At 62.2% G+C, this 25,799-nt stretch overlaps 4 protein-coding genes across 5 annotated transcripts; 2 read left to right on the forward strand and 2 right to left on the reverse strand.

Annotated features, from left to right (window-relative positions):
- Positions 1-2,922: 2,922 nt before the first annotated feature.
- On the forward strand, positions 2,923-8,409 carry CARNS1 (carnosine synthase 1; the record flags this gene model as incomplete). 2 transcript variants are annotated; one of them, XM_080712274.1, is made up of 8 exons in its annotated part: positions 2,923-3,187; positions 3,862-3,951; positions 4,207-4,694; positions 4,917-5,091; positions 5,183-5,268; positions 5,965-6,196; positions 6,281-6,561; positions 7,183-8,409. In XM_080712274.1, the coding sequence occupies exons 3-8, from the start codon at positions 4,212-4,214 to the stop codon at positions 8,407-8,409; spliced, it is 2,484 nt and encodes an 827-aa protein (XP_080568400.1). In that variant the 5' UTR covers positions 2,923-3,187; positions 3,862-3,951; positions 4,207-4,211. The 2 variants fall into 2 exon arrangements, with proteins under 2 accessions (XP_080568400.1, XP_080568401.1); XM_080712275.1 differs by lacking the exon at positions 3,862-3,951.
- Positions 8,410-10,477: 2,068 nt separating this feature from the next.
- On the forward strand, positions 10,478-16,863 carry RPS6KB2 (ribosomal protein S6 kinase B2; the record flags this gene model as incomplete). The annotated part of the gene is made up of 15 exons (XM_080709677.1): positions 10,478-10,561; positions 10,841-10,881; positions 10,981-11,101; positions 11,364-11,432; positions 11,987-12,134; positions 14,194-14,251; positions 14,340-14,440; positions 14,538-14,628; positions 14,704-14,794; positions 14,901-15,008; positions 15,682-15,744; positions 15,946-16,023; positions 16,109-16,216; positions 16,303-16,415; positions 16,668-16,863. 15 exons carry the CDS (start codon positions 10,478-10,480, stop codon positions 16,861-16,863), a joined length of 1,470 nt encoding a protein of 489 aa, XP_080565803.1.
- Positions 16,864-17,378: 515 nt separating this feature from the next.
- On the reverse strand, positions 17,379-19,830 carry PTPRCAP (protein tyrosine phosphatase receptor type C associated protein; the record flags this gene model as incomplete). The annotated part of the gene is made up of 3 exons (XM_080693519.1): positions 17,379-17,984; positions 18,366-18,403; positions 19,791-19,830. The coding sequence occupies 3 exons, from the start codon at positions 19,828-19,830 to the stop codon at positions 17,379-17,381; spliced, it is 684 nt and encodes a 227-aa protein (XP_080549645.1).
- Positions 19,831-20,574: 744 nt separating this feature from the next.
- Positions 20,575-24,350, reverse strand: CORO1B (coronin 1B; the record flags this gene model as incomplete). Its single annotated transcript, XM_080713652.1, has 10 exons — positions 20,575-20,700; positions 20,837-21,106; positions 21,810-21,867; positions 22,115-22,260; positions 22,334-22,438; positions 22,853-22,972; positions 23,073-23,254; positions 23,444-23,573; positions 23,677-23,799; positions 24,150-24,350. 10 exons carry the CDS (start codon positions 24,348-24,350, stop codon positions 20,575-20,577), a joined length of 1,461 nt encoding a protein of 486 aa, XP_080569778.1.
- Between the last annotated feature and the right edge of the window lie 1,449 nt (positions 24,351-25,799).

Raw genomic sequence — 25,799 nt, forward strand, 5'->3', positions numbered from 1 at the left:
GAACCTGACAGAAGAGGGAGGTGCCCAGGTCCCCAGCCACGGCTAGGACTGGAACCCACCGTGAGCGAGGCATGCGCCTCGAGGTAAGTGCATGTGTCATGGGGAGCCTGTGGATATAACTGCGGTCACCTGCTGAAGGCAGAACAGACCTTACAGACGCTCCTCTTCAGTGTCAGGGAAGGGGAACCCCTGTGTCTGGCTGCCCCTTCCCTCCTGACCACCACTCTGCCTTTCTCTCTGGCCCCTGGCAGGGCAGAGCTGCCTGGGATCTGGGACTGTTCTCCAGGGGGCATCTTCCCGAGTGTCCAGCCTGACACGGGGGAGGAGAGGTGAATAGGGGACCCCACAGGTGTGCCAAGGGCCTGGCCCAAGGCGGCCTTTCAAGGAGTCTGCAGTAGGGTGCAGCGCTCCTGGCTGATTGACAGCTGGGGTGCTGGGGTGCTCAGGTCTCTGTCTACAGGGCCAGGCTGGGGCCCAGCTCACGTCCTGCGCCCCTGTGGCTTTAGTACCAGCCTTTTTCGCTGGGCTCGCCCCACCTGCCCCTCCTCTCTTTCCTCCTCTCCTGCATTCTGGGTCTCTGTCTCTCCTTCAGCGCAGCCCTGCACCCGTGACCCTCGGACAGTCCCTGTCCATTGCTCCTGGCCCTCTGCCAAAAGTCTATCTGTAAGCCAGGCGTGGTGGCACACGCTTGTAATCCCTGCATTTGGGAGGCTGAGACAGGAGGATGGCGGTTGGCAGACAGCCTCAGCTACTACTAAGCGAGGCCCTTTGCAACTCAGTGTGACCCTGTTTCAAAATAAAGCATAAGTCAGGCGTGGTGGCGCACAATTGTAATCCCGGCGCTTGGGAGGCGGAGACAGGAGGATCGCGCAGGTTCGAAGCCAGCCTCGCTGGCTTAATAGATCCTGTTTCCAAATAAAAATATAAAATAGGTCTGAGTGTGTAGCCCGGAGGTAGAAGGGTTTCCAGGAACCCCAGTATCACCCCCCCCCCAAAAAAAAAGCATAAAAAATAGGGCTGGGCGTATAGCTTGTAGGTAGAATGACGCTGGGTTCCATCCCCAGTACCGCAAAAAACAAACAAACAAAAAACAAACAAAAAAAACAGTCTATCTGTCAGGATCCCCTGCTGTCCCTCGGGCTGCCTCCCCCGGCCTCCGCGGGCAGGTAGGATTGACCGGCTCTGCAGCCCCCCGCCCGGGCGGCAGGGAGGGGGCGGGGCCTGGGCGGAGGGGCGGGGCTGCCCTCGCCCTGCACTGGGCCCGCCCTGGTGCGCTATATAAAGCGCCACCGCCCCATCCCGAAGCCGCGTCGCCGCTCCAACCGCGCCTCCCAGCTCTCCCGCTCGCCTGTTCGCCCGCAGGTACCCCGGCTCCGGCCTGCCGGTGGGAGCCCGGGAGGGGGGCTGCGGGCAGGGGCGGCGGGATCGGGACCGATACTAATCTGGGACCCTCGCGGGGATCCTGGGCGCCCCCCTGAAGGGGCGGAGTCAGGACCCCCAGCGCGGCTGGTATGCCTGAGCTCAGGGGTGCAGGACCCCTGGGGTGCCTACCACAGTAATCCCTCCTTCTTGGGGCGGGGGTGGAGCAGCCTAGCCATCTCCGGGCAGGGGCAGGAGGGCAGGGGTCTGCTCCCAAGGCCGGCCACCCTGACTGCCTGCTTTCTCTGTCCCTCTGGCTCTGCCCTCAGTCTCAGCCTCTCCACCAGTGAGATGGTGAGTTTTCTGCGGTCCCTTCCCCAAAAGCCCAAGGCCCTGGGCAGAGGGAGGGCCCAGAGGGCAGTGACCGGTCCCCGGAGGCCTAACCCTGAGGGTGCCCCGTGTGAACAGCTCAGACCCATAACCGGCTCTACCCGCTGACTTCTGCCCTGTGCCAGGCACCTACCTGTCCCCGGTCAGCCCCGGGAGGTGGGCGCTATCAGCCCCCTGACATTCATTCATATCGTAGCATCTGCGGAACACCCATGTTCCTAGCACGACTTGACATTTGGGGGCACACAGTGAGCCCACAGTCTGGGTTTTCAGGTGCCTCCCCTTCTAGGAGAGGGCACAGAGGCCCAGAGCTTGGCCCCGTCCTCTGGGATTCAAGCCCAGCTCTGGGGCCCAGATCTCTGATGTCCTGGCTGCAGCCACTGTCTCCAACCACCAAGTGATTTTCCCAGTCCACGGCCCATTGGCACTTCAGGGGTGGGACAGGGCGGGCACCCACCAGGCCCAGAGAGACCTTGCCCAAGGTGGCCCAGCTCATCCCCCCACACCAGGCCCAGCTGCCACACCTGTCCAGGCTAGGGCACTACAAAGACTAATGCCCCACGTGGGAGTCAGCCAGCCTCAAAGAGAGGCAGGAGTGTTGGATTGCTGCAGCGAAAGCGGCGCCAGGATTGCAAACACCTAAAAACAAAAGCACCAGCCTCCGCTCCCAGAGCCTCGCCCAGGGCTGGGCACAGGTCTTCAAGGCCGGCCTAGGGATGGCCAGAGAGAGGCTCCCCATGGCAGACTCCGTGCCAGCAGTTGGGTCACCGGGGCTTGGAGAGAAAGAAACGGGAGCCCCAGAGTGATTGCTGGGCCCACTTGTCATGGATTCTTCAGTCAGCAAACATTTATGGCACAGTTTCCGCACGCCAGGCAACTGTTCGGGGATCTGGGCTTGCCTTGATAAACAAAAAAGACGAAAAACTCTTTTGCCTCTGTTGACTAGGCCAGGGCAGACCCTGGTGTAGGATGGGGGGTGGTCCAAACAGTGGGACCCTGTCCCCTGCTCTCCTGCCCTAGGGCTCCATAACTCAGTTTACAAAGCACAATCCCCTGGGCAGGCCTTCACCCACAACCCAGCTCCTTCCTCTCCTGGCCCCTTGAATGGACCCAAGTTGGGGGGCTTATGCTGTTGGGTGACTTACTGTGCTCCCCCCCCCCCAGTTCTCTCTGGATCCACTGGGTCCCCAGTGGGACTGCCCCCTGGGCTCCAAGGACCCGGATGGCGAGGAGAGCCCATGGGGCTGGGGCTCTGGCCTGCCACCCACAGGCTGCTTCCCTGGCTCCTGGCGCCGGGACGTGGGCCTGGACTGCAAAGGCTCCCCCGAGGGGGCCGAGGCCCAGGCCTGGACTGTCTACTACTACAGCCTCCTGCAGAGTTGTCTGCAGCAAGCTGGCCTTCCGGAGACCCAGGACCGCAGCCAGGTGCCCCGCACAGGTGCCTGAGGGCTCCACGGAGGGGGGCACACCTCAGGGAGGGGCCCTCAGCCCAGTCACTCCCACTTCCCCGGGCTCCAGTGCCCTCTGAAGGCAGGGAGGCCAAGCTGGGTGGCTCAGGGCAGGCAGGTATGGCAAAGGCAGCTGGCACCAGGCAGGCCAGAGGTTGGGGCTCTGCACAGGGGTCCCTGCTCACAGGGGTCCAGGCCTGGGACTTGTAAACTGTGGTCAGTGGAGCCGAAGCTTCTAGAGAAATGTCCTGGGAGATGCCCAGGAGGCAGCTGAGCACTCAGGACCCTCTGACCCCTCCCCGCTTTTATCTGTTTCCTGTATCAGGTGGCCACAGATGATTTCATGTGGACAGAGAGTTCACAGCTAGCACAGATGAGAATCAGAGTTAGGCCCATTGGGCAGGCTGGGAAACAGGCCCGGAGAAACTAACGAAGAAACTGAAATGTTAGCCTAGACCCAGGCGCTGGTCACCCAGCCTGTGTTGCCACCTGGACTAGCTGCAGGGATAAGGGAGCCAGCCTCACAGGCTAGCAGGCAGCTCCCTTCTGTCCCCTGTCATCTTGTCATCTGCTCCCTGGGCAGGAGGGGGCTGAGGGCGAGGGGGAAGGGGACGGAGGCAGCAAGGGAGCCCTGGTGAGCTTGGGTGTGTTGTCTTCCCCCAAGGCTGCCCCGGGGCAGAGGTGACCCTGTGCATTCTGGGATCCCCCAGCACCTTTCTCTCTGTGCTGCTGGAGGGTGGGGTGCAGAGCCCTGGTGAGTGTGCGCCCCAGTTCCCCGCCCCCTCCTCCAGAAAGGGCAGCCCCGCCCTGGCCCAGCCACATCCCAAAATACCCTCCAACCTTGGCAACTGCGTGCATTCCACGGGACCGAGCTGGCGTGCTCCGGAGTAGGGGTGGGTTCTGGGACTGACAGCCCCCCCCCCCAAGGACTCCGGGGCCCCGGCTGGAGGCGGAGGGCACTGGGGCATTAAGCCTTCCCCAGCCAGCCGCTGCCTCCCTCTGCCTACAGGAAACATGCTCCTCTGCCTGTCCCCTGCGTGGCTGGCAAAGGTGCCGGCGGCCGGGCAGCCGGGGGAGGCGGCCCTGCTGGTCTCCAAGGCTGTGAGCTTCCACCCAGGAGGCCTGACGTTCCTGGATGACTTTGTTCCCCCTCGGCGTGCCACCTACTTCCTGGCAGGCCTTGGGCTGGGGCCTGGCCGGGGTCAGGAGGCAGCCGAGCTGGCCCGAAACCTGACTTGCCCCACAGGAGCCTCGGCGGAGCTGGCCCGGCTGCTGGAGGACCGGCTGCTGATGAGGCGGCTGCTGTCCCAGCAGGGCGGTGTGGCCGTGCCAGCTACCCTGGCGTTCACCTACAAGCCTCCTGGGCTGCTGAGGGGAGGGGATGCTAGCCCGGGAATACGGCTAGTGGAGCTGACTGGGAAAGAGGGCCAGGAAACCCTGGTGAAGGAGGAAGTCGGGGCCTTTCTGCAGTCCGAGGCCCTGGGAGATGCCCTGCGGGTAAGAGGCTCCTGCCTACCCGAGGTCTGTGCAGATGCAGGGTGGAGGACCTGTGTGTGATTACCGAGTCCTGCTGGAAAGTTGTCCCCAGCTTTTAGCCCCTTGCCCCATGGTGCAGTGCCCCTCTTAGCTCACTTTACTCATGGGCATCTGTGGTCCAGGCAGCCCGTTGGCAGGTCCATGGGTGGTGGCGAGGATGTCCCTTTCCGCTCCCTGCTGCAGGTGGCTGTGAATCCCAGTGGTTGGCGCTGGCGGGGGCGAGGGGCACTGCGTCTGCACTCACGGGCAGATCCAGGCGCCGTGGTGGACACGGTGCTGGCGTTGCTGGAGAAGCTGGAGGAGGAGGAAGGTGTCCTGGTGGAAGCCATGTGTCCACCTGCTCAGCTGCCCTTCCCAGGTGAGAGCCACCCGTGCCAGCCAGGGGTGGGAGTGTGGTGCGGCCTCCTGGGCACTCCGTGCTGGGCTTAGACCTCTCCATCTCCCCCCAGGCGGTCCCTCACCCGGCCCTGAGCTGGCTGTGCGGATCTGTGCTGTGGTGTGTCGCACTCAGGGTGACAGGCCCCTGCTGAGCAAGGTGGGCGTGGCCCCGGTCCAGGTCGTGACCCTGCCAGCCCTACTCACCTGATGAGGGCCGGTGGGCAGTGAGGACAGAATCTTTGGGGGGATCTTGGCCACCTCTTGGGATTCCTGGGGCTGATGACACTTTTCTTTCACCTTCGACCCTCTGCCCCTATGCTGAGCTCCAGGCTGGGACCCAGGACCCCAGGGGCTGATTTCTTTCCCAGAGTGCTCTTGCCCGCAGAAGAGGCTGACCTAGGGTCTCTGATAAACTTTCAGTACCTGAAATCCTCCTATACAAAGGTTCTCCAAGCTGGGGAGCTCAAGAAGGCCTGGGGACCCAGCCCTGGCCAATCTAGGAGGGAGACATTAAACCCCACTGCAACAGGGCCCCGGTGAAAGAGAGGCTTCCAGTGAGCCCACTGGGGCTGGAGCACACCGGGGTGGCTGCAGGTCCTGCAGCAAGCATGCTTGATGCCCTCAGGGAACAGGGACCCCCACTGGGCCTTGAAGCCTGGGTGATGCGTCTCTGGAAGGGCCTGGGGACCAGACACAGTGGGAGGGAGGGCAGTCTTGCAATTTTGTCTTGTTTGGAAGATGGGGCTTCTTCAAAGCCCAGTGAGGGGTGCAGGGGAGAGACGCATGGGGCAAAGGGAGGGGCAGTCTTGGGAGGTTCCTCCGGGGCTGGCCCCCTGAACTGTGCCCTGCCTAGGTGGTGTGCGGTTTGGGGCGCGGGGACCGGCCTCTTCGGCACCAGAACTCCCTGCCGAGGACGCTGGAGGTGGCCCTGGCCCAGTGCGGCCTGAGCGAGGCGACGCAGGTGGCGGTCGTGCGGCAGCGCGTCAAGGTGGCCGCTGAGGCTGCGCTGGCCGCTGTGCTGGCCCTGGAGGCCGGCCTGAGCGCCGAGCAGCGTGGTGGGCGCCAGGTCCACACTGATTTCCTCGGTAAGTGCGGGCAGCCCCGGAGGACTGGGGACGCCCTAGGGCCGAGGCCTTCCAGGCTGAGCCTGCGCCCTCTCTCCGGCCTAGGCGTGGACTTCGCCTTGACAGTGGTCGGCCGCGAGCTGACCCCGGTGGTCTTGGAGCTGAACTGCGGCCTGTGCCTGGAGGCGTGCGGCGCGCTCGAGGGGATGTGGGCTGCGCGGCGCCTGGGGCCGGCGGCCGAGGAGGCGGCGGCCGCGCCGTTCGTGGAGACCATGCTGCGACGCTCCGCACGCGTCCTCATGCAGGGCAAGCAGCTCCTGCTGGTCGGTGCGGGCGGGGTCAGCAAGAAGTTCGTGTGGGAGGCGGCCCGCGACTACGGGCTCAAGGTGGGCGGGGCTTGGGGCGGGGCCGGGCGCGAGTAAAACCGTGGAGGCGGGGCCTTGGGTGAGGGGAGGAGCTGGCCTTTGGGGCGGGGCCAATAGCACCGGGGCGTCTCCCTTGCTAGACACCGGGGCTGCGCAGGGCCGGCTCCCTGGCAGCAATTAGGGCGCTGAGCTCCTTCCTGCCACTGGGCTCCCGGAGCCCGCGGAGGTGCTGGGGAGGAACTTAGAGGTCTCAAGTCAGGTGCACAGCCATGGCCTCATAATACAGAATCTAGAGCCTGCTGGGTGGGTAGACATTCTTAACCCCGTTGAATACACAAGAACTAGAGAAGGCCTTAGTCTACCACGGGGGCCTCCTCTCCTCTCCCTACGACGCATCGCGCCCTGGGCAACCAGCCTCCGCTGCCTCTCCGCTTCCCACCTCCTGTAGTGTTATCCGACTGGAATGCCACCCGCTCCTGAGGCGAGTGTTCCGGTGCAGATGGCCACCTCCTCTCCCTCCTCCGCGGCCTGTTTCCGTGGTGCCCTAAGGTGCCCGGAATACGGGAGGCCCTGAGCCCACCCTCTCCCCTCCGCACTCAGTACCTGCTGACCTGGGCGTCCTCCCTCCCGTGGTTTCCGCAGCTGCACCTAGTGGAGTCGGACCCCAACCACTTTGCATCCCAGCTGGTGCAGACCTTTATCCACTTCGATGTGACGGAGCACCAGAAGGACGAGGAGAATGCACGGCTGCTGGCGGAGCTGGTACGGGCGCGTGGCCTGCAACTGGACGGCTGCTTCTCCTACTGGGATGACTGCCTGGTGCTCACAGCCCTGCTCTGCCAGGAGTTGGGTCTGCGCTGCAGCCCCCCTGCAGCCATGGGCCTGGCCAAACGGAAGAGCCGCACCCAGCTGCACCTGTTGCGCCGCCACGGCCCGCCCTGGCCCGCACCCTCTCTCCACGCCGTGGCCTGCTGCCCACTGGAGAGTGAGGCTGACGTGGAGAGGGCCGTCCACCAGGTACCCCTGCCAGGTGTGATGAAGCTGGAGTTCGGCGCAGGTGCAGTGGGCGTGCGGCTGGTAGAGGATGCGCCACAGTGCCATGAGCACTTTTCCCGGATTGCCCGTGACTTGCAGGGAGAGGCTGACCATCCAGGCATCGGCCTGGGCTGGGGCAACGCCATGCTGCTGATGGAATTTGTCGAGGGTACTGAGCATGACGTAGACCTGGTATTGTTCGGTGGGCAGCTGCTGGCTGCCTTCGTCTCTGACAACGGCCCCACAAGGCTGCCTGGCTTCACGGAGACAGCGGCCTGCATGCCTACTGGGCTGGCGCCGGAGCAGGAGGCTCAGATAGTGCAGGCAGCCTTCCGCTGCTGCCTGGGCTGCGGGCTGCTGGATGGGGTCTTCAATGTGGAGCTCAAACTGACTGGGGCGGGGCCTCGGCTCATCGAGATCAACCCCCGCATGGGCGGTTTCTACCTGCGTGACTGGATTTTGGAGCTGTACGGCGTGGATCTGCTGCTGGCCGCTGCTATGGTGGCCTGCGGCCTGCGGCCCGCCCTGCCTACCCACCCACGTGCTCGTGGCCACCTGGTGGGCGTCATGTGCCTGGTGTCCCAGCACCTGCAGGCACTGAGCTCCACTGCCAGCCGAGAGACTCTGCAGGCCCTGCATGATCAGGGGCTGCTGCGCCTCAATCTGCTGGAAGAGGCCCTGGTACCTGGGGAGTATGAGGAGCCCTACTGCAGCGTGGCGTGCGCTGGGCCCAGCCCCGCTGAAGCCCGCCTCCGCCTGCTGGGGCTCTGCCAGGGCCTGGGCATTGATGGGCCCAACTACCCAGTTGCCCACTTCCTGTCTCACTTCAAATAGCACTGGGGCCAGGGGGCAGGGAGGAAGTACTGGGGAGGGGTCGTGGTGCCCTCCACTCCCGGTGCTCGCCCTGCCTCTCCCTTTCCCCCCTCCCCCCACCCCTTGGCATGGCCCCTAATCATGCCTCAGGTCTGTCCCAGAGTGGCAGGGCCGTTTTGACACCAAAGCCTGCTGGGCTCAGAGGCCATACTAATTTCTAGGGGGCTGTTGGGCCCTCTTGCCCTCCCAGAGGTCTCAGTCCAACCCACAACTGCCCCAGGACTCTAGCCCTGGAGAAGTAATAGCAGGCACAGGCGCACACTGCCACCGCCCACCGCAGCTGGGAATGGGCCCTCCTCTCCCGCCCTCTAGGAGAAGGGAACCTGGCTGGGCCTCTAGCTATGGACAGATCCCAAGACAACCTGAATTAAAAGCCCCTTGGCTTTCCTTTAGCCAAATTCCAGGATAGTTCTAGAGCCTTCTGAAAACTTCTGGCAGTGCCTCTGTCTCAGTTGGCCTGTGGTCAGCGGTAGAAGCAGGTGGCCTGCGGTGAGCAGTGCTTCTCTCCCCTCACACCTCCAGGCAGACTCTGGCTCCCATCCTACAGACGAGGACTCAGGTTCAGAGAGAAAAAAAAACCCTTGTCCGCAAGGGCACGCCACGGTGGATATTGATACAAGAGCCAGGCTTCTGCGTTTACTAGTCTTACATGCCCAGTGGGCTTCCAGACCCCTGCCCTTCTCGACTCTCATTCATAAGCAGCTCTGAGACTCACAAATATTTCCTTCCCCTGCACCATGCGCCTTCTCCACCAAGCGCCAGTGCACACCTAACCAGCATTGGCAGATGGCACCTAAATTCCCTCATTCAAGGAAGATGCTTGGAGAACCGGCTCTGCCCAGCACATGAGCTGTGGACGGCTCCCCAAGCTCCCTCCTGAATAAAGGCTTATGGACGAGTGAAACATCTGGAGTTTGGCCTGGGTTCTCTCTCCTGGACGACTCCTCCCAGGCTCAGCAAGGCGGTGGTAGAGAGGGTAGGAAGGGGAAAGGAGGGTGTAAGTAGGGGGTTCTGCAGTATTTGGGGCTGAGAGAAACCCATCCCACTGGCTGGACCTCTGGGCCGACCTTTGGCCCATGCCCTATACCGACATCGGGGCCCAAACCCAAGGATCGCTTTGGTGATATGACAACCAGAAGCCACATCCAACCATATAACCCTCGGCTAGCGTGGAAACCCCCAAGTTCTTTCCGTCTGAGTTCAGACCCAACCTCTCCTCTGTACATTCAAACAGCCCCAACAATCACACCGAGGCCTGGTCTGCCCCACACTCATCCCGGACAGAGCCCCATCCAACCCCAATACATGCCCGATTGAAAGTCACAGGCCAGGCTTGGTGTCAGTTCATCTTTTCAACTAAGTTCTACTGAGTGTCCGTTCTGTACCCGCCGGCCTAATTGCTAAACATGATCAAAGTAACAAGAGCCTGTATCGAGGAGCCCCAGGCCCTTTAGGGCAGGACCCTGGCAACAGGGCCTAGCTGTGAACTGGTCACCCAATAAAGGTAACCTGCAGTACTTGGAGCCAGAGACAAGTTAGGAGCCCCTAATGCATCCCCCTCCGTTTGTGAACGGCGAGACGCACACCTGCCTCTCTACCCAGCCACTCTGGCAGTGCAGGGTTCCAACAGAGTGCAGGGTTGTACTTACAGTCTCACCTGCGTGCACTTTTGAGCTTATCCATCCAAACTTGAACTCTCCCCAGGGCCCAGTGGGTACCTTCGGGACGCTCCCGTCTGCTGCGGACGCGGGAACGGTGCTGGGAAGACAGGGTCCCAAGAAGTACGACCCGCTCGGCAGGCTGGAGAGCCGGCCCCGCTCCCGGAACTACAACTCCCGTGAGGCCTTGCGGCGGGCGCCACCTTTCCTCCCCGCCAGGCCAAGCTGTTTGCCCGACAGAGGGCCAAGCTACTGTTCGTCATGTAAGCGCGCCGTCGCGGTCGCGGAGTGATCACGTAAAGTCCCGGGCCGGACTGTCAGTCAGAGTGCCGCCAGGTTAGGGCCAAGGGTCCCGCGGGGCCGGCGCGGCCATGGCGGCCGTGTTCGATCTGGACTTGGAGACAGAGGAGGGCAGTGAGGGCGAGGGCGAGGGCGAGCCGGAGTTCAGCCCTGCGGTGAGTGCTCCATCTGGTCGCCACTGGGCCAGAACCACGGCTCCCCACCCCCCGGGTGGGCTCCGACCCCTGCAAACTGCGGTCCTTCTCGGATCGCGCCCCTCTTAAGCTGAGCCCCACACTCACCCTGACCTCTCGCGGCCCGCAGCCCCTGGCCCGGATTCTCCTCTCCTCCCCAGCCCTTGCCCGTCCTCTTCTCTCGTGGGCCAGGCAGCCCTGCCCGGGGTGGGAGGAGGTGTCCTCGCACCTCCCTTGGTCTTACCCCTCGGTCTCTCACAGGACGTGTGTCCCCTTGCCGAGTTGAGGGCTGCTGGCCTGGAGTGAGTGAGGGTCTTGCTGGGGGGGGGGAACGGAGCAGGGAAGGGGATTTGGGGAACACGGAGGGGGGGGGGTCAAGGGCTAACTTCTTGTGTCCATAGGCCTGTGGAACACTATGAAGAGGTGGAGCTGACCGAGACCAGCGTGAACCAGGGCCCTGAGCGCATTGGGCCCCATTGCTTTGAACTGTTGCGAGTGCTGGGCAAGGGGGGCTATGGCAAGGTAGGGACCCTCCTCATGGCCCAGCCAGGGTCAGCTGACTCTCCACACAGATTAGACTTGTGAATCATCAGAGCCTCTGATGGGATTCCGAGCTAGAAACATACAGGAGCGGAGGGCAGGTCCTCCCACAATCAGAGTGGAGATCTTTACCCCACCCTTGGGTGAGCCTAGGCCTTTTGGTCCTAAAGCCAAGCTTCAGGGTGGGGCTTCTTGAAGATAGGATGCAGGGAGGGAAGTTGATCCTGTCTCCCCTGCCCTACAGGTGTTCCAGGTACGAAAGGTGCAAGGCACGAACTTGGGCAAAATATATGCTATGAAAGTCCTGAGGAAGGTGAGTCACTGGCCGCCAGCAGGTACTGAGTGGCTGCCATTCCCAGCTCACTAGGCCAGGTTTGGGGAAAACCGAAGTGGACGTGATGGAGATAGTCCCTGTCTTCAGCATTTGAAGGTTTATTATCTGCTGCCTGTATATTGTTTCCCCACTTGAAGGTTTATCTCTTTTTTGTTTGTGGTACTGGAGATGGAAACCACAGGCATCCTACATCCGAGCTACACCCCAGCCCTATTATTTATTTTGAAACAAAGTCTCACTAATTTTTATTTTGAAACAAAGTCTCACTAATTTGCAACCTCGCTAAGTAGCTGAGGCTGTCTGAAACAGGGATCCTCTGGTCTCAGCCTCCCAAATGCTGGGATTACAGGCGTGCGCCACCACGCCTGGCTGGCTCCTCTTTTTCCCAATCATATATTTGCAGTTATGTTCTGTGTTGAGGTTTCTACTGCAAAACACTCAAACAGGACCTAAGGCAAAAGCGGAGAAGGGTAATGGCTGGGGGGCTGAAGGAGTTCTGCCCCACCCCCACCGATCACTGCATCCATCTCTAGGCCAAAATTGTGCGCAATGCCAAGGATACGGCGCACACCCGGGCAGAGCGAAACATTCTGGAGTCCGTGAAGCACCCCTTCATTGTGGAGCTGGCCTATGCCTTCCAGACGGGCGGCAAACTCTACCTCATCCTGGAGTGTCTCAGCGGTAGGTGTGTGGGCTGGGCTGGGCTGGGGGCCAGCTCGGGAAGTGCTGGGGGCTCGGGGAACCCCGAGTGGCATGGTTGTGGAGGATGGCTAGGTGTCCCCCCACCTGTCCATCGATCCATCTGTCCGTCTGTCCCTTCATCCATCCATTCATTCAGCAAACGTCTGTCCAGTGCCCGGTGTGTACCTCGCCTGTGTTGGGAGTGGAGGGGGATGATGGGAGTTTGTGAACAAGTCCAGAGGGTGGTTTTGTTCATTTCTGCTCCCCTTTTGTGCTGTCCTCTCCCCCGTGAGCCCTGCAGCCTGGCAGGGCTCCATCTAGATACATCCTCTGCGGTGTCAGCGTTTACCCCAGCTGGGGCTCAGGTGTGGGGGGAGGGAGCACAGTTGGTTTTTAACTGGACTTAAAGCCCCAGATCACCTGCTTTTTGGCATCTTCCTAGGACATACTGCAGCTTCCCAGACACATGGGAAGGAGCATGGCTTCCTTGGCCTGTCCCTACACACACACACACACACACACACACACACCATGATTTGGTGTCTAGGCCTGTCCTGTTTTTTTTTTTTTTTTTTGGTGCTACTGGAGATTGAACCTAGGGGCATTCTACCTCTGGGCTACACCGCCCCCCTATATTTTATTCCTTGTTGTTGTTATTATTATTTTTATTGCAGCACTGGGGGTGGAACCCAGGGTTATTCTACTTCTGAGCTACCGTCCCAGGTCTATTTTTTATTCTTTATTTTGAAACAGAGTCTCACTGAGTTGCAAAGGTCCTCACTAATTAGCTGAGGCTGTCCATGAACCTGTGATCCTCCTGTCTCAGCCACCCAAATTCTGGGATTACAAGCGTGCGCTTTTTTTTTTCCCCCCAGTACTGGGGATGGAACCCAGAAGCATTCTATCTCCAAGCTACACCCAGCCCTAGTTTCGGGTCTTTATTTTGAAACAGGGTCTCACTGAGTTGCAAAGGGCCTCACTGAGTAGTAACTGAGGCTATCCAGAACTGAGATCCTCCTGTCTCAGCCTCCTAAATGCTAGGATTATAGGCGTGCCACACGCCCAGCACGCCCAGTGTTTTTATTCCTTATTTTGAAACTGGGTCCCACTAAGTTGCAGAGGGCCTCACTTAAGTAGCTTAAGTACGTGTGATCCTCTTGTCTCAGCCTCCCAAGTACAGGGATTACAAGTGTGCACCATCACGCCCAGTGTATTTTTTTTTTATTTTTGGTGGTACTGGGGAATGGAACCCAGGGGCTTTCTACCTCCGGGCTATACTCCCAGACCTATTTTATATTTTATTTGGAAACAGGGTCCCACTAAGTTGCTGAGAGCCTCACTAAGTAGCTGAGGCTGGCTTCGAACCTGTGCGATCCTCCTGTCTCAGCCTCCCAAGCTCTGTGATTACAGGCGTTCGCCACCACGCCCGGACCGGTCTATTTTTTTTTTTTTTTTTGTTTGTTTGTTTGAAACAGGGTCTCACTAAATTGCAGAGGGCATCACTAAGTTGTTGAGGCTGGTATTGAACCTTCAATCCTCCTCCTTCAGCCTCCCCAGTACTAGGGTTACAAGCGTGCGCCACCGCCCAACTAGCTTTTACCAGTTGAACCCTGCCAGCCTCTGCCTGCATGCTCCGCACCCCTCCTTCCATCTCAGCACTTGGGAAAGGCTCCCTGCGCTGTGCATCTGCCTCTGGCATTGGGGTCACCCTCATCTGCCCTGTGTGTGCCGGGAGGTCCTTCCGGCCAAGCGCTCGGAGCTGCCGCCTCAGCCTGGCATCCTAGAGCGGTGTGCGCATGTCTGTCTCCCCATCAGACTGAGCGTCCTGAGGGCAATGGCTGGGTCTCCTCATCTCTGCCCCCAGCTTCACCCAGCACAGGGCCAGGCACCGAGTAGGCGTCGGTAGATGTTTGCTGAATTGATTGAATCCCCACGGCAGCTCTGGGAGGCAGGTAGGGCGGGATTTATGAGCCCCGCTTTTCCCAAGAAGAAACGGAGACGCCGACAGAGCAGCGGGGCCGGGTCCCCGCATACGGCTGCTGATGTGTTTGTGTCGCAGGTGGCGAGCTCTTCACGCATCTGGAGCGGGAGGGCATTTTCCTGGAAGACACTGCCTGGTGGGTGTGAAGTCTGCCCCTTTTCCATGGGTTGCCCGGCCGCGTCCCGCCCTCCTCACCGCACCTCCCCCCTCTCTTGTCTTTGCAGCTTCTACCTGGCAGAGATCACACTGGCCCTGGGCCATCTCCACGCCCAAGGCGTCATCTACCGGGACCTCAAGCCCGAGAACATCATGCTCAGCGGCCAGGGTGTGCGCATGTGCCGGGCTGCACGCACGCGCAGTGCAGGGCCGGGCCGGGGCGGCGGGGCGGGGTCCTGAGCGCCTTGCCAAACCTTCCTCTGCAGGCCACATCAAACTGACAGACTTCGGTCTTTGCAAGGAGTCCATTCATGATGGCGCTGTCACTCACACCTTCTGTGGCACCATCGAGTACATGTAAGTGGCGCCTGGCCGGCCCCGGGGTCGGAAGGACGGCCAGAGAGGACCTGGCCTAACTGACAGTTCCACCAGGGCCCCCGAGATCCTGGTGCGCAGTGGCCACAACCGGGTAGTGGACTGGTGGAGCCTGGGGGCCCTGATGTACGACATGCTCACTGGATCGGCAAGTCCAGCCTCCTAGGGAGGAGGGTGGGTGTGGGGTCCCCCTCCCAGGCTGGGCGGGCCCTGGTGGGAGGCCCGCAGGCCCCCTCACCTTCCGCCTCCTCCAGCCACCCTTCACCGCAGAGAACCGGAAGAAAACTATGGACAAGATCATCAGGGGGAAGCTGGTGCTGCCGCCCTACCTCACCCCAGATGCCAGAGACCTTGTCAAAAAGGTGGGGCTCCCTCCTGCCAGGGTCATCCCCTCCCAGTCTGGCCACTCTGCACACCCTTTGGTATCCCTGGGCTACGGAGGAGCCAGAGCCACCTCTGCCGTGTAGCGTGCCTGTGGGAGGAAATGGAGCCTCACTTTGAGGTCCAAGACCCTGGGCCAGGCCTCAGCGCTGAAGACCAGCCGCTGCCGGGCGCTCGCTTGTAATCCCCGTGCTTGGGAGGCGGAGACAGGAGGATGGCGCAGGTTCGAAGCCAGCCGCGCTGGCATAAGAGACCCTGTTTCCAAAAATAAAATAGGTCTGGGAGTGTAGCCCAGAGGTAGAAGGGCTTCCAGGAACCCCAGTACCACCAAAAAAAAAAAAAAAAAAAAAGACCAGCTGCTGGCCCTGGCAAAGCATTCCTGGCGAGCCCCTCTCCTTTGAGGAAGCCCGAGTTGGGCATAAAAGGGAGGGCAGGGTGCCGCCAGAATTTCAGCCTGGATCCTTCCTGGGGTGACACCAACAACCTAGGAGCCTTTGCAAAGGTGCCATCAGACCCAGCCCTGAAAGTCTGATGGGCTGCATAGGTAGAGGCCATGCTCCCCAGGCGTTTCCATCCCTGTCCCCCCTTGCCCTTCCCCAGCCAGCCCGAGAGCCGAGCCTCTCCAGACCCTCACGCTCTGCCCTACTCCTACAGTTTCTGAAGCGGAATCCCAGCCAGCGGATTGGGGGTGGTCCTGGGGATGCGGCTGATGTACAGGTGAGCCTGGGACCCAAACGAGGGTTCTGAGTAGGTTACGGAGGGAGCCCCGCAGGGCGAACTGCTTGGGGTTGTCCCGGGAATGCGGCTGATGTACAGGTGAGCCTGGGACCCAAACGAGGGTTCTGAGTAGGTTACGGAGGGAGGTCGGCAGGGCGAACTGCTTGGGCAGGCATGTTTGGGGGTGCTTTCTGCCCTCAGAGGCACCCTTTCTTCCGGCACATCAACTGGGACGACCTCCTGGCCCGCCGCGTGGACCCTCCTTTCAGGCCCAGCCTGGTGAGCACGGGTCCCCTGGGTCCTGTGGCGGGTGGAGGGCCCCACCATGGGCTGCCCTGACCCCCACCCCCACCCCTGCCCGCAGCAGTCAGAGGAAGATGTGAGCCAGTTTGACACCCGCTTCACATGGCAGACGCCAGTGGACAGTCCAGACGACACGGCCCTGAGTGAAAGTGCCAATCAGGCCTTCTTGGTGAGGCGGGACGGGGAGCCCGGGGACCAGGCAGGGATCGCCGCTAAGGAGCGGTAGACACCGAGTGCCACCCGGCCTCTCCCCAGGGCTTCACGTACGTGGCGCCCTCGGTTCTGGACAGCATCAAGGAGGGCTTCTCCTTCCAGCCCAAGCTGCGCTCCCCCAGGCGCCTCAATAGCAGCCCCCGGACACCCATCAGGTACGCATGATGGGGCGGGGTCCCGAGTACGCTGGCGGCCAGCTAGCCGGAGCTGCCTTGGCTGGGTCCTTAGCCAGTGCGAGCCCCGGGCCCCTCGTCTGCCACGGACACGGGGCCTAGTCCCCGTGCACCGGTGACGAGGCAGCCCGCGGGGCAGCTCGTGGAGCCTCCAGCCTGACCTTCCGTGACCTACTGCCAGTGTCCCCAGTAGAGCCCGGAAGCCTCTGACTCTTGCCTCGGTTTCCCCCGCAGTCCCCTCAAGTTCTCCCCCTTTGAGGGGTTCCGACCCAGCCCTGGCCCAGCAGAACCCATGGAGCCACCTCTACCTCCGCTCCTGCCTCCGCCGCCGCCGCCGCCGCCGCCACCCTTGAGCACTGCTCCCCTCCCTATCCGGCCCCCCTCAGGCACCAAGAAGTCCAAGAGGGGCCGCGGGCGCCCTGGGCGCTAGGAAGATGGGCAGGGTGAGGGCAGTGTGGGCCATCTCAGGCTGTACATGCAGCCAGCCCGGGGTATGCCTCGTGGGCAGGAGTGAGCATTCTTTGGGGGGTGGATGCACCCCAGAATCATGTATGTGGAGGGCCACAGCAAGGACCACTGGCAGGAGGACCCCCACATCAGCTGTGCCCTGAAGAATTAAAGGACAGAATCATGCCACCACTGGCCTCTGTTGGACTCCAGGGACGGGTGGGTTTGTGCCCAGAGTCCTAGAGAGGAGGGGACGTGACAGCACCATGATCCACAGGGCAGGAGAGGTTTTATTTCACATGGCTGCTCCGTGCCAGGGGCAGGTGGCCTTCTGGAGGGGTGGGGGCTGCACAGGCTTGGGAAGCAGTGGCGTGACAGTCTGAAGTACCCCTCACAGGGTGGGCTGACGGCAGGTTGGGGCAGCTGCGATCCACCATGGCAGTTTGGGAAGCAGAGGCAGAGTGGAGGCCGTGGCAGGATGGGACGCGGAGGCCGGTCCTATAGCGCTGTGACGTGGAGGCCCTGGCTGCCCGCTGCCCCAGTGCCGTCATCCCAGGCTGCACTGCCTGAAAAGGCGTGCAGGTCGCTCAGCAGGGCCTCCGCGCTGTCCCCCGAGCCCAGCGGCCCCTGGGAGCTGAGGCCCAGGCCCTCTTCAGTGTCACTGTCCTGGGTGTCCCCAGCCTGCCCCGGGTCGGGCACCGCTCCACCCGGCTGCTCTTCTTCCCGGGGCTCGGCCTCCCCCAAGCCACCATCCATGACATGCTCGTCTTCCACATCCTGCTCGCCCTCCTGCTGCTCTGGGTCATCTGGGGACCCCAGCTCAGTGCGGGCTCGCAGCCAGCGGCCTGGGGGGCTGGCCCAGAGGAGCCGGCGGGTGCGGCCCCACAGCGCGGCCCCCAGGCGGGCCGGGTGGTAATAGCCCCCCGAGTCACGGCTGAGACGGCGCCAGGCGAGGGCCAGGCCGGTGGCCAGGAGCAGCAGCAGCAACAGCAGCAAGACCACGGTGATGGAGCTGGAGCCCACGCTCTCGTCCGCGTCGCCCCCGAGGCCCAGGGCCCCTGGCAGGGTCAGGAGCAACCCGAGCCCGAGGGCACGGGGCAGGGCCTGTGGGAGACAGGGGAGCTTGGCATCCAGGACGGGGAGCAGGTGACCAAGACCGGTTCCTGTTCTCTCTGCAAAGGTCCTTAGTTGCCTCTCAGGCAAAATGGGGAGACAAGCAGAAAAGCCCAAGCCCACATTTGGTAAAGCGCCTGGCCTAATCCAGCCCAGCCTCTTGGTCTAAGCCTGTGCCTGCCTGGAGCCTTTGCCCTGGCCACTCCCTCTGCAGGGGACACCCCGCCCTGAAAGCTACAGGCTTGGGCCTTTCCTTCCCCCATACCACTTGGGCCTCGCTAGCCCAGTGTGTGACCGTGGCCCACCCACCCACACTCTCCAGCCCTCCTGCTACACAGGAAAGAGCCCTACTTATCTTTCCCACTGCCTTACCTCCCCTCCAGGATAATTCCTGGAGGAGAGGATAATTCCTGCGGGGAGACAGGGAATTTGGGGTAAAAACACCTAAAACCAAACCCTGACACATAGTAGGTGCTCAGTAACTGTTGGCTGAACTTATCAAAACTGCCTTGGGGAAGAGGGTGAGCGGGGGAGATATGGAGGGGTCTTCGAGGCTGGCGCAGGTGCTGGCCCTTCTGGAGGTGGGAGTGGAGGGGTCTGGACCACCAACCCAGGAGCAACTGTTCATCTTCTGCTTGGCTAGGGCCCAGGGTGGGGGTCCCAGAGGCCCCTCTTTCCTCCCTCCCAGCCATGGGGGTGCCCCAGCTGCAAGGTTTCCGTTCAGCTCCCTGAGGGCCTCAAGCATGCAGGGCCTGGGCTGGGGGCGGCGGGCGCAGCTGACAGAGGAAGCTTGCGGTTGGAACAAGGCAGGTGGGGGGTGTGGCGATGGGGGAGGGGTGCCGAGTGCAAGCCTTCCTTCAGCCCCCTAGGTTCCAGGGATTTGAGCAGGAGCCATGCCCAAGCTGAACTTGGGAAAGGACCAGGTGACAGTCTACCAAGAGCACTTTGGAGGGGGGAGGGAGTACAGGGGATTGTACCCAGGGGCACTCTACCACTGACCTACATCCTCAGCCTTTTATTTTTAACTTTGAAACGGTCTTGTTAAGTTGCTGAGGCCAGCATCAAAACTGTGATCCTCCTATCTCAGCCTCCCAAGTACTGGGATGCCAAGTATGTACTGCCAGCACCCAGCATCCCAAGGGCTTTTTTTGTTTTGTTTTGTTTTGTTTTTGCGGGCCTGGGATGGAACCCAGGGGCATTTGACCTCTGAGCCACACCCCCTGCCCTATTTTTATTCTTTATTTTGAAACAGGGTCTCACTTAAGTTGCGGAGGGCCTCACTAAGTAACTGAGGCTGCCTGCGGACCGCGATCCTCCAGTTTCAGCCTCCCGAATGCTGGGATTACAAGCGTGCGCCACCACGCCCGGCTTATTTTTCTTTTCTTTTTTTTTTTTTGTATGCATGTAGCACTGGGGATTGAACCTAGGAGCATTCTACCTCCAAGCTACACTCCCAGCCCTATTTTTTTTTTTTTTTTTTTGAAAACAGGGTCTTGCTAGGTTGATGAGAGTCTCACTGTTTGCTGAGGCTGTCCTCAAACCTGCAATCTTCCCATCTTAGCCTGTCAGGTACTAGAATTACAGGCCCCGGGCCACCACACTTGGCTCCAAGGGTCTCAAAAGTGGGGCAGGGCCTGGAATGAGGCCCTGGAGACTGTAACCTGGGTCTCAAAGATCCCAGCTCTGAGAAGAGGCCTAGTTTCTGCCTCATGCATCTCCTAGGTCTTGCCTCTGCCCCAGGTCCCAATTTGGGGGGTCCTTCTTTAGCTCTTAGGGTCCCAACATTCCAGCCCCCACCTCCTATGGCCCAGGAGCCCAGCGGGCTGGTGCTCACCATTGGTCGGCCGGTGGCTCTGGCTCTGTGGAGCGAGGAATGAGCTCCGGAGCCCGCGATGTAGCTGGGGGCTACCGGTGCTTCCGCTTCCTGTCCACGATACCCCGCCCACTGCGGCCTGCCACATGCTCCTGGCGGTGCACAGCCTCTCTGGACCCCTGCCCCACACTGAATCCCAGCAGGCCTCTCTGGATGGGGCTGGGGCTGCAGGGCCTGTGGCCAGGCCTCCAGAGGGAGGGGGCAGGCACCCAACTGAGCAGGATGCAACCCTGGATGTGTCCACAAGTCTTCTGCCTCAGTTTCTCTGCCTGACAGCGCAGGGAGTGATGACTGAGGAGCTGCTCCTGGCCCCAGGCCTTCCTCACTCCATGACCCCCATGCCTCACCTGTCCCCACCCTCCAGGCTCCCCCTACCCCAGTGCCGCCCCAGCAGCAACAGGCCAACCCTGGCTTTTAGAAAGAGAATTTATTTGGAATGAAAATATAGAGCCCTTCCCTGCACTTCCCCGGGGCGGGAGAGAGGGCTGGGCAGGCGGGCAGATGGTCCCTCAGAGTATAAGCAAGCTTGCCTTGGTACAAAAACCCTCTGCAGTAACCATGACAGAAGCCAGGCGGTGGTGCCAGCCTGGGGCCGGGCAGGGTGTGAACTGGCCCCTGATGTGCCCAGAGGCCCGTGTGACCTGTGGGCAGAAGCTGAGCGAGAGGGGGTGAGGGAGGAGGTGAGCAGAGCCGAGTCTGGCGGTGGTCCTAGGCGTCCCCGTTCTCCATGCGGCCGAGCTGCTCCTCCAGGCGGCTGATGCGTTCTCCCTGTTCTTTGACCAGTGCGCGTAGCGCCCGCAGCTCCTGCATCACCTCCTCTAGCTTCCCGGCCTCCTGTGGGGACACCAGGGACTCAGCCACAGCCTGCCCCAAACTTCCACCAGGCAGAGGCGCCAAAGGGCCCAGGACACCCAGCAACCTGGACAACACCAGGGGTTCCCCAATACGCCCCCTGGCTGGGGGAACATACCCCGGCCCCCTTGAGGCCGCTGCTGGGGACGGTGTCGGCGATGGTGGTGGCAGACAGGGAGGCCCCTGGGCGAGTGGAGCTGGCAGGCCGGCTGTCAGACAACACGTTGCGCCGGCTGACCTTCAGGTCCCGCTGTTTGCTGGGCACGTAGGCCTCTCGCAGGGAGATGAGGATGGGGCCGGCGTCCTGCCCGCTCACCCACTCCTCTGCCTCCAGGGCCGCCTCCGGCCCAGCCGTGTCTGGGTACAGATCGTCCTGGAAGAGGTCGGACTACGGCAGATGGGGAGGTCAGGGTCAGCCAGGGCCTCTCACCAGAGCCCTGGCAGCCCCTCGTCACTCTCCTGGCCTCTGGCCTTCCCTGCCAGCCCATCCTCCAATGGACTGCCCTGGGGGGCTGTTCACAGCTCAGATCCGCCTTTCACTTCCCCTGGACGTGGCCAACTGCTCACTCCGAATCTTTCGGACTTCCAATCACCAGTCTGCCCCACAAGCTCCAGGGCCAGCCTCGTGGCTCTGGGGGCCACATCTGCACACCCTGGGCTGTGAGCTCCTGGGCGGGCAGCTTCAGCCTCCCTCCAGCCCTGCTCCACGGTGTGCCTGGCACCGGACTGCCTGCTCAGTACATGCTGGCTGCAGAATAATGGGTGTGTGTCCAGGGCTCTTGGCCAGGCCTCTGAGGCCAAGCCACGTGTGGCCTGGCCCATCTCGTGGGAGACCTGCCCCTCTGTCTGGCCCCAGCCCATGCCCATGCCTGACCCGCCCCCCAGCGCTCCTGCCTTCTGCAGGAGGCTCACTACGGTGCCGCTTTTCCCCGACTGCCTGGCCTGTCTCCGGGGCTCATCCCAGGCAGGGCCTCAGGCATGCTGGCATCTGTCCAGCTCACTGACCACCCCCATCACGGGCTCCACCCGTCACCCCTGCGCCGCCTGCCCACTAGTGAAGGAAGCAGGGGGAAGGGGGAAGGTGGGCTCACCTTCCTCGGCACAGTCATAACAATGGGCTCACACTTGCGCTCGTGCAGTTTGTAGAACCTGAGAGAGGGAGGGAGGCAGGCGCCATGGATGCGAAGCCCCCATCAGCTGGCCCCACCCACCCTCCACTTCCAGTCCTCACCCAGACCCTCCCACCAGAGGCCCCGGCAGGCTGCCTTGTGCCCCACAGCCTCCCTGGCTCAAGTCCTGCAGGCTCCCCGCTGAGCCCCGCTCTCAGGCTGCCCATCCCGAGTCCCACCTGCAGACGAGTCCCACCTGCAGACGGCTGCCTTGGCGCCCCTCTTACCGGGCGATCTCGCACTTGCTGACCTCCAGGCCCCTCTTGGGCATGCTCCCCATGCCCCTCTGGGGCTCCTTGCTGGTGAACGTGTTGAGAAAGTGAATGTAGGGGGGCTCGTCTGTGATCTCAAAGTACCGGATGCTAGAGTCGCCCTGTGGGGACAGGAAGGGTTCAAGCACCGGGCCACACTCCTTCCCCAGCCCCACCAGCTGTGCCCAGCCCCACCTTGCCACAGACGTAGACCACGCTGGTGTCGGGGTCGTAGAAGGGCAGCAGGGCCCCATTGCTCGAGTCTAACTCCTGCAGGGCCATGGGCTCCTCGAGGTTTTCCTGGCACATGGAGGACAGTCAGGTCAAACCACAAGCCCCCCGTCTTGAGCCAGCGCCACCCCAAAATGCTGGAGGGTTCTCGCCCACCTCCACGCCTTTGTCTATATGGCGTGCCCCACCACGCCTCTTGGCTGCTCTCCAGTCCCAGGGGCCCATATTCCCAGCCTTCTGCAGGCCTTAAGGTAACTCTCAGGATAGGAAGCAGGTACTGAGAAAGCCCCCATCATGGGGCGAACGGGACCAGGTAGCGCCACCGCTGCCTCAATGGGGCCCCCTGGTGGTCACTGTGCAGAAGTGTGGTGCTGTGGACCAAACTGAGGACCTGGGAACCACAGGTCTGACCAGGGTGATCCCTGCTTGCAGGCCCAGGGCACCATTCTGCTCCACCTCAAGCCAGACTCCTCAGCCACTCACCGGGTCCCAGAGCGCCAGCTGCCGCTCACTCATGCGGCTGAAGCCTGTCGTGAACACCTTGCCGTCGGCCAGGAAGATGGCCCGCATGGGCCGGGCCCCCTCATGGGCTTTCTCCCGCTCCTGTGGGATGGGCAGGTGGCCAGTGTCATGCCCATCAAGTCCCTGGGTCTGTCCCTGCCATCTCTGCCTCCCACCCCTGTTCCTGCCCTGGTCCACGTACTGCCACCAGCGTGCCCCGGCGGGGGTCGATGATGCGCACGGTCTTGTCCTTGCATGCCGTGCAGAAAAGGCTGCCGTTGCGGTTCCAGCTGACGTTATAGATGAGGTCGGGGTGCAGCGTGTCCAGGCGGTACAGCTCCTCTGCGGTGCCCACGTTCCAGATGAGCACCACATTGTCACAGCCTGGAGGATGGAGCGCCATCAGCTGAGGCCCAGGCAGGCAGTAGGGGTCGTCAGCCCACTCCCCTGGGACTGAGCTAGGTCTTGACCTCTGCAGGCCTCCGCTTCCCCATCTGTCAGATGGGCCTGAGAGAGGGAGGCTGCTAGCAGGTGCCAGAGCTATGGATGGCGAGGGCCGTGGGGGGTCCAGACCTGCACTGAGCAGCACATTTCGGGCTGTGGGGTGCCAGGTGACGATGCCCACGCGCTTGGTATGCCCTTCCAGCACCACCACCGGCTCCGTCAGTGGGGAGGCCAGCCCGTTCTCTGGGATCTGCCACACCTGTGGTAGGGAGGCGGACGCTGGGCTGAGGCCTCTGCTTACCCCTGGCTACAACAGCCTTGAGCCACACCCAGGCCCGGGCCTCGACAGTCAAGAGCCTCACCATGACTGTACAGTCCTCCGAGCCACTGGCGATGACTTCGTCATTGTGCGGACACCAGTCGATGTCCAGGACAGGTCCCGTGTGCCCACACACTGTCGGGTAGGCCTTGTCGATGCGGCCAGTCTGCCGGTAGGAGAGGGCGGTCAACCCCTGGGCTCCCTCCCTCTCGGAGCCTTCGTCCCCTCGGCAGAGGGAACTGGGGTCCTAGCCCCGCTCACTGGGGGCCCAGATGTGGGGGTGCCCCTACCAGGTGAGCAGGAAATGGCTGCTGCCTCCTGCCCCTACTCAGTGGCAGCAAACATTGTATCCGCCCGCCCCAACACCTCCCTCAGGGTAATAAACCTGGATTATAACACCTGCCCCTGAAAGGGGCTGGGCACTGCGGGGCTGCCAGGTGTGTAGAAGAGCCCACAGGTGTGGCCCAGGTCCCTCCGGTCACCCCGCAGCCCTGCTTCCATCCCTGAAGGGCTCACCTTGTTCAGGGGGAGCACCAGGAAGGCACCCCCGCCACTGGCCTCCACAATCACCGCCAGGAACTTGGGGTTGACTGCACAGAAGGTGCTGTCCCAGGTGACTCGGGACACTCGGATGTCCTCATAGCACTGGTCATTCTTAACCGGCTGCCCGAACACATGCCGAAATTTGCTCTGCCGCACTACTTTGCGGAAAGACATGTCTGCCGAGCAGAGAGGACTGGATCACCGCTCCATCTCAACCGCCCCAGGCTTCCCAGAGGGGAAGTGGAGACTCCGCACGGGGTCTCAGTTTCCCCAGTTACAGAACCGGGTCACGGCTGCAGTTCCCCCGGGGTGCAGACCTGGCTGCCTCCCCTGCGGGGGGGGGGGGCTCTGAAGGGCGAAAGGCACTGATCCCTGGCGCTCACCACGGGGGAACCCTGAGGGGCTTGGCAGGGCTCTCCCTGGCTTTGGGGGTGTGTGTGTGTTGGGGGGAGATCGCAAAGGAGACCGCTTGGCTTCTCTGTAGGTCGCGAAGGTTCCCAGGGATTTGGAGGCTGGGCGATGGGGAGGGAGGAGAGCGGAGGCTGGAAAGTTCTCTGCACGGAGGGGCCGGGCTAGGCCCCATTTCTGGGTCCCAGGGAATGTGCGGGGGGGCGCGGCGGGGATGGCGACGGCGCTGCCAGCGGCCCAGCACCCCAGAGCGGTGGCCTCGGAGCGCGGTCCACGCTCAACCAGGAAGCCCGCACCCAGGGACCCGACCCAGGAGGGGCGAGGGGCGCGGCCCGGAGGAGCCGGGCCGAGGGGGGGCGGGGGGGAGGGCTCCTGGACCCGCGTGCACCCCGCCCGGCCGCGCTCACCGTCACCGCTCACCGGGGGCTGCGGCGGCGGCCTCGGCAGCTCGGGCAGCTCGGGATCCCGGCCTCTGGGAAGCAGGAAGCGGGAATCAGGAAGTGACAGGGGGCGGGGGGCGGGGCGGGGCCGCGGTCACGCGCGGGGGGCGGGGCGCGGCCGGGAAGCTCCGCCCCGCCGCAGCCGGCGGGAGCTGCAGAACCTCGGTCGCGGGAAGGCTCCCCGCAGCCCCGGGGCGGGGGGCGAGCCGAAGAGGGCCGAGCCGGGACGCCTCTTAGCCCTAACGCCCCGCCCCCAAGTGCGGTGTACACAGTTTCACTGCCTGGTTGTTTTAATTTTTTTAGACTTTCACTGAACAAGGGTGAACACTGTGTTTGTTTGTTTATTTATTTATATCCAGGTTTACTACCCTGAGGTTTATTACCCCCACGCCCAGCTCCAAAGAGCTGGCTTCTTACTGAATAGTGGAAATGCAGGTCTATCTTCCTTGTCATCTCCATAGAGGCCCGGAGTCGGTCCCCAGGCCTCCCCCTCCAGTGACAAGGCGCCCAGACAGGCCTCCTCAGACCCACCCTGTCTGTCTCACCCTGAGGGCCCCACAGGCAGCGCTGCCCCTCCTCCCTCAGGTCTGTAGCCCCGGGCCCTGGGCACCTCCCTCCTTCCTTCCTTGAATGTCCACTGCCCTGGGTGACCAAGGAATGACAGCAGAATCCCTTTCCCAGGAAGAGAAGGGGGCGAGGGAAGGAGGAGAAGAGGCAGAGGCTAAAGGAGGCCTGTCTTGGGCTGCACGAAGCCCCCTTGTGTGCTGGAGGACGG

The sequence above is a fragment of the Muscardinus avellanarius genome (assembly GCF_963383645.1).
Source record: "Muscardinus avellanarius genome assembly, chromosome: 1".
NCBI lineage: Eukaryota > Metazoa > Chordata > Mammalia > Rodentia > Gliridae > Muscardinus > Muscardinus avellanarius.